At 48.6% G+C, this 7,546-nt stretch overlaps 1 protein-coding gene across 1 annotated transcript; it reads left to right on the plus strand.

Moving 5' to 3' along the window:
* Positions 1-294: 294 nt before the first annotated feature.
* EI90DRAFT_3026047 (uncharacterized protein) lies at positions 295-954 on the plus strand (the record flags this gene model as incomplete). Its single annotated transcript, XM_039057931.1, has 5 exons — positions 295-361; positions 514-574; positions 617-719; positions 768-799; positions 855-954. 5 exons carry the CDS (start codon positions 295-297, stop codon positions 952-954), a joined length of 363 nt encoding a protein of 120 aa, XP_038907374.1.
* Positions 955-7,546: the final 6,592 nt, after the last annotated feature.

The raw sequence follows: 7,546 nt of genomic DNA on the forward strand, positions 1-7,546 counted from the left end.
CCAAAAGGGCGCCTCGGGTTGGACTTAGGGGAATACAAAAATGCTAGCGGGCATCTACGAGTTGTGGCGTTCCAGAGAAGCTGTCGTCCATAGGAATGATGGAGGCCTTAGTTTGGGCCTATTAATAGATGTAAATGCTGGAAGCAGAGTACCAGAGGCCCAATAGTAATGGGATGTTGCAACTGAGGGAGTTGGGACTTCGACGCGTTGTGTCGGTGTGTTTGGTGTTGTTTATATTGGCCCTCGGGTTACTTCAATCCCAATCTCACTCTCCGTAAACACAACTCACTTACCATGCCTCAATCTAGCCAGAAGCGAGCAATTGATCGGGGGCAGGGGAGCCTAGAAGCGGCACGTGAAGGTGTGCCCTTTCTCTTGGAACAATGCACTTATGTGTGGTTTACATTCGTGCCATGACTGTGCCATCTTCATAATATGGGTAGAGCTCCTGGCAGAAGTTAACACGTGTAAGGAGTTACTTAAACTGTTTTTTTGTCTTCAAAAACCGACTAGAGTCAAAGAAACGCGTCCAGGGCCGATTCCAATGCCATGCGGCTCTGAGATTGACCATAATGTGCGTAAGCCCTCTCATATTATCAAATCTGATGACCTTCAGGTCAGATACCATCAGGTCCCCCCAACTTGTCGCTTCGATCTCAAAACCTGTCACTGGTACTAGGGCATTGGCAAGAAATCGCAAGGTGGCCAACCATTACTGGGTACATTCTTACCACGTACTGTTGTTATGAGTAGACTGTGGTGATCAGCGGCTGCACTCGCGAGATAACAAGGGACTAAAGTAAGTACCAAAATTGACTATTATTGCATTTAACTATGGCGCTTTTTATATCTAGGCCATGCTACAAGGTGATTGGTGCACGGACCAATCGGGAAGGCAGTGTCGCATGTTTGGGATGTTGCACGCTAGCGCTGTGCATGGGACATGTTGCCTGAACGGTGACAAGACTCATAATCCAACATGTACAGGTGAGTGCTTAACATTTCACTATGCGCTTCTCACTAGTAACGGTGCTAGGCAAACCGCAGTATAATATGTCGCCCTGAACCTCACCCCTATGCTTTTCTCCAACAACGCTCACGGCACTCTTGACCCCCCGTTGTTCGCCTCAACTTTTTCGCTGTTCAAGTTCCTGATCCTGCAACAACTTTATGACCCCTCACTTTTGATTGTCATTTCATTATGTTTTTGCGGCGCTCCAGTCATATTGTCCCATATCATCGTGTCGACTAGTCAATATATAATCCTTCATCCAGTCAGACATAAGCTGTCATTAGACAAGATTTGACCCGCTTTTGAGCATGATTTCCTAGGATATTATTACGGATAATTACATGATAAAAGGATTATTCCCTGTTATTCAGCAGGACTTTTTGACAGGATTCTGGTCACAATCATGTACGGCAGCAGGATTTTTCCAACATGGAAAATTTAGACAAAATCCTGTATCTCAGTGGGACTTTAATCCTACTTCACGGAGGATTTTCTCATGGAATTTTTTTTCTCAGTGGATGATTTCATTTTAAAGTACGTAACCGTGCCGCATATGCTATAGTGACTCGGGTGAAAAAAGTTTGGAGAACATAAGGGATTTGTTTGACCCAACATTTTAGGTCTACAGTAGTTATATCAAAAAACGTTGCAAAAAAACTTTTGCACTAGTATACGGGCGATAGGACAGAGAGGATGATGGCAGGAGCAGGAGTGCAAGGACAAGGAAAGAGGAGGGGAACGGGAACGTGAACGTGAACACAAGGATACAAGGACAAGCAGGCATCACATTCCAAACACGCTATGGCCAATTGCGATCGCCTATGTACCACTTGGGCTCCCTTCCTGTCAACGCACACAGAGCGTCTGCGGCGTTCTGCAGTTCTTTCCATATGATGGAGTCAAGGTCATTGTCCACAGTCGAACGCCAGTGAGATAATGTGTCCAAGGTATTGTCGGAGATGGATATCACTCGCGTCATCTTCGTGTTGGGCGATATAATTCCCCTGGATTTGACTGGCCACCGTGACTTGAACTTCTCACGAATACTCTTGCGAACAGCCATATAAATGTTCTCAAGCAGGAGCAGGGACTTTCCTTCACCTGGGGTGGTGGGTACCCCGAGAGCCTGGGCAAGAGGAAGCATGTCTGTGGCAGTAAACTGGAGACCAATACCAAAAAACATAAGAGGAGGATTGCTGAGGATGTATTCAGGTGGAAGCCAAGGACCGGACCACGGCTCGTGGGTAAGCATGTACTCTGGCGTAAGAGGACGCTATATGTAGATCAGTAGAGTTCAGACCAAGTACCTCGATGTAACGTACACACTTGAGCTGATCTCTCCTCTCCTCTCCTCCTGCATCTTTAGTACTCAAGCCCTCTGAACAAAATCAATGAGATTGACGTGGAGGAAGACCGAAATAGGCTCACCATCAGTTGGTGCTTGAACAACGATGTGCAGGTGATCCCCTTCCACACGAGGGAACACTTGCGAGAGCGGTAGGAGCGGCTTCAATGGTGTGAGATCGACATCTTTGAGACTTTCGTGGGGGTCATCATCTACGCGTCGGCAGACCTGGCTGAGGATAAGCTCTGAGGCAACAACGTGATTGAGGCGAGGGGACTGTTCCTCCTTGATCAAGCGTTTGAGGGTGCTGACGTTTTCGGTCTTCAGAATCTTGACCGTGAAGATCTGATTCGGCTCCCCATCAACTTTGAGAACGAGACAGTTGAGCGAGAGAAGTTGCGTGGGATCGGGAGCTCGGTTCACTTTTGAAGGTGTTGAGGTGGAATTAAAATGTAGGAATTGACAGGGTTTGGGGAAGAATGGAGACCATCATCGCATATGCAGATTGAGATGACGAATGAGTGGAAATGCACATACCCGGCCCCCCCACGAGAAACACCTCGTTATCCGAGATCAGAGTCGCTACAGTCTGCCCCACGTGAAGGAGTTGGACCTTGTTGTCTACGAACGCCATTCTGACTCGCTCCTCCAACACTTCACTGCTTACGTCGAGGAAATTGATTGTCGAATCAGTGCATCTCCACACTTTGAGCTCGGCTGCAGCAGCGTCGGCAAGAAGGGGCGACATCTCATCCTTGACCATCTTCTTCAAATTGGCGACATTGGTCTCGGAGGATACCCCAACCTGGATCGGCTCTCCAGCAGGCCTGTTTTTGTGATCAACGAGGAGGCACCAGCGTTGCATGACAGCGAACCACACATTCAAACAAACAATAAATTCGGCCAACTCCGTGACAATTATGTACACATGGCTGAGCAAATTCGACAACTTGTCGATAGGCCAAATCATGAGTGGTCCGATGGGTCCCTAGGTGGTGACCTTCTTCACTCTAACAGCCGCTAAGTACTATTTCTTGATTGGGGGCCGCACAATGAACCTATTCGAACTTGGGCCATCAATGGTGCATGGCGTCAGATTCAGAGAATATCAGGCGCTCCTTGCAATGACAACCTCATGCTATGGAATGCAGTGATATTCGGACCAAATAGCCGATGGAACATTCAAGCTGCTTCTGACGTTCGACGAGTCCTATCCCAACAAACCCGCCACCGTTGTCAAATATGCTCCATCCGAACGTTTATGCGAACGGAGAGCTTTGCTTCAGAATCGCTGGTCACCTACCCACGCTGTCGCTGCGATACTAACGAGCATCCAACTGTTTGTTTCACAATCCCATCCCGATGGGTTTCGTTACTTTTAACCCAAACCCTCGTCCAGGTCATCTTATCCTGACACAGCATCATTTGAGAGTGATTGATTACATATTTCCGCATGTACAAACAGTCAGCTCTCCTTCTGCTGCCTCTTAGGGCTCATGTAAATATATGTGACAAGTTTGGTAGCAATGCGATGTGCTCAGAGTCGACATCGGCGAGTCAAGAAAGTGCAGATTTGCACTGTGAGCACCTCGTAGAGGCTACTATTCCACCATGGGGAGGACTCCCCGGAGCCCGCGTCAAGCCGAATCAGACACATGCTAAGTTTAAGAGTTGATAATGGTGCCAAGGCTAGGACGTTTCGCGTGCAGGATCGAAATTTCGGGCAGAGTCAACTGAGCGTGATGATCCAAGCAAGTAAGCAACGTTAGTCGCGAGCCATTGAAACAAGCGGTCAGAAGTGGGAATGGGCATACTTACTGATAAGTCCAATCGACCAGTGGTTCTCCCGAAGTTAACGATCTTGAGCGACATTATTCCGGGCATGAAGGCCTACGGAGTCAAAAGACGAATCGAATGATGGAAGCACCTTGGAGATGGAGACAGAGGCAGCGACGATCAAGCGAGGGGCCCATGCCGAGATGGAGATGGCGGTATGGAAGGTATGAAAGACAGGCAGAGGAGCTCAGGGGCGCGAGCTAAAGAGCCAAGACCTCAAGTTTTGTTCAGGCTCCATTTGTGAGAAAAGGGTCGGAGAAGGGTCAGAACAGCGATTTGAAAGGGGATAAAGGTGAGTGAAAATAACCAGTGAAAGCGCACCGGAAAAATCAGCCAACAACCATAAACCGGCCATCCAACTCTCAAAACCCTAGCGGAATCGACGCAAAAGCCGAGCACGATGCAGCCTGTCATCACCAACCCGTACGTTGTCGATCGATCCGCGAAATTGCCCACACATTCTGAATGTTCATAAAAGCTGCCTGCCACCACAGACGTTGTACAATCGCTGATCAAAAATCACCAGGAGTCGAGAGAAACATTCGATGATCAAAAGGAAGAGTCGTAGAGTCTGAAGCGCTCGAGCCAATCCATAAAGTCGAGATGGCGAGTTTGGTGGCAAGACCGAAACAGAAGAGAGTTAGCGGGAGATATGAGCGACATCGATGAACTGACACTTGCGTCGTTAATGACAAGAGACAGTGAATATTCTGAAGCGTCAGAATCGCCGCCCTGCAACTCCGATGAAGCGACTGGGCAATGCGATGAACGTTCTGACACTAGGGCCTAACGAAGCACACAACTCGCTCACAATTCAGCTAAACGGACACTCCCTTCGAGGATGGAACATTCAAGTTGACGTTCGACGAGTCCTGTCCAATAAACCCGCCACCTTGTCGAATATACTCCATCCAAACGTTTATGCGTACGGAGAGCTTCGTTTCAATATTGCTGATATGAGCAACCAATGTCCCCATCCTAGGTACAGATGGTTAGTTTTGACGCAAAATGACTGTCTTGAAATGGGATAAGGCCCCTCCTGACGACGAAATAAGGCAGGAGAAGAATGAATGAGGCGGATGATATATGGAGAGATACAGGAAATCTGCAATGTGTTACACGCGGTTGCAGACATTGCTGTGTAGCCGGGGGAAGAGGGAGTGCGGCTATGGGATCACGCATGTAAATAAATTGGATATATTGCGTATGAATGATTCAAACAGAGCGGAAGAACCGATGACGAGGTTTGCTAGCGTGGGGCTGTTGGGACCCGCTCGGAATTTCAGGCTGCGACGGTGGTTGCTGCCGCTGTTGCAGCCTGGTGTAGCAGTAGCTGATGTCGAGCACTTTGGTGGGGGAGGAATTTTAATTATGGGGATGGGGGTTTAACAGTCTGTAGTGTGTCGATACGTCCGTAGCTCGTTCAGATCAATAACATATGCTGGGCTTGATACTACTCGTCTGCGATAAAGTTTCACGTTGCAACTTTTGGCCGCTTGCCACTAAACGATGTAAAATATCAAATCTCAGTCATAATCGAATCGAGCAACCCACGATATGAATGATATCAGTCGGAGTACGTTGGATATGGAGTACGTTGGATATGGAGTACGTTGGATACGGAGATCAGTAACACGCCGTTCGATTTTTGTCCACTAAAGGTGCTTAGGCTCGTCATCCGCAGCGGCAGCGTTGACGAAAGTAGGAAACTGATCTGCCACGCTAAGTACAGAGGACGAGTAAGGTGGGCAGGGCAGATGCCAGACGGGAAAGAAGCGTGAAGGAACGGGAGTATATAAGAAATGACTCCAATTTCGTGATATTTGTGAGGATGATAGTGGAAAAAAATTTGAAGATGCTGAAAACCAATTATGACGCACCTGGGGACCGAATTCTCCATCAACGGAGGCACGGGCCGAATGCGACCGACTATTTTTGATGAGTGAGCATAGCATCCGTCGTCCATCTTCTTTCATGCGATGGTGCATAGGAGAGGAGTTTCAAGGGTGAAGTCTCATGAGCTAGCTCATTATGAACGAGAAAGCGCAAAAATCCAAATGGATGCATAGGAATGAATGAGCTCTGTCGCAGCGATACAGGGGGACCGTCCTCTGAAAACAACAATTAGGTGATCGTGAGTCAACGTCGCAGGAGCACATAACATCCTATCTCGCACATGCAGAGCTAGAGAGTCCCACGGGGTTCTAATTATAAGTTGGCGATCACAATACAAATAATATCTGTCAATCAGAACGGGTCTGTATCGACTTGACAACAGTGGTCAATGAACCACATATTGTGGTTCTCGTTTACTTCCTTTGCATCTTTTGTCCCTCAACCTTCAACTCGTTCGTGCTCTTGTTTCTGCAGAAAGACAAGTGTCAGCCGTTCCTTTCATCCTTCTCCCCCTGTTGTTGTGAAGCTGGAACAGGATTGAATCGCTCCAGCGCTAGTCGCTCCTTTCACTTCAAAACCTTGCTTTGTAAACTACGCCATTCACATATGCCGTCCATCCTTGCAATTCATCGACGATCAAACGACAGTTCCGGTGGAATTAGCAATGGTACCGTTCTCCTCGTCGGGGCAGTCATCGTGTCCATATCCGCACTGGCGTTGCTCGTTGGAGTTGGGTATCACTACCTCAAAAAGCGAAAATCCCGCGTGCTGAATGGGTATGAAATCCGTGAGTCAATGCAGGAGTGAGTCCTCTTTTTTGCCCATAGTCTTAACGGGGACTTCATTTGATGCTGGGAGGTTTCTTTGAAGAACCCAGCAAGCCCCTCGACCTACATCCTGGATATTCTCGCGCGCTCGCCTCACTGCTTCCATCATCATGCCGAAGCCAGCTGCTAACCGCGAAATCCTTTCCTCACGGCGTTCCGCTGGATTAGGTTCCAATGGGACCGTAGATCATCCGGCGGTGGCTCAAGTGAATGCGAACATTGTTCGGCATCACGAAGCGAACAACGAGATTCCCTTGCCCTTTTCGGGCTTCTTAGAAAATTTTGGCAGTGATCCCGCTGGCGGGGATGGTGTATCGTTCACTGAGAAGCCGCCGTTGTCCCCACCAGGTCTAAAGCGCCACTCCGTTTCTAGCAACTACTCTGTCTCCGTGTCGGTTGGGAGGACTCGTAATTCTCCCCGTTCCGACTCGATAAGTTCCCAAGGTGGTTCTCAGAGACCGACAATACACCACTCTGTAGCCTCACTTGACGGGCCTTCCCGGGCTAGTTTCCTGTCCATCCACTCCCAGCATTCCCCTGGTCCCCTTCAGCCCCCAAATTCGCCCTTCCGTCGCAACTTCCCATTGGACCCGTTGGACACTTCTCATTCACGTGGACATTCGACTGCGT

The sequence above is a fragment of the Cantharellus anzutake genome (genome assembly GCF_015039405.1).
Source record: "Cantharellus anzutake strain C23 chromosome Unknown EI90scaffold_417, whole genome shotgun sequence".
NCBI lineage: Eukaryota > Fungi > Basidiomycota > Agaricomycetes > Cantharellales > Hydnaceae > Cantharellus > Cantharellus anzutake.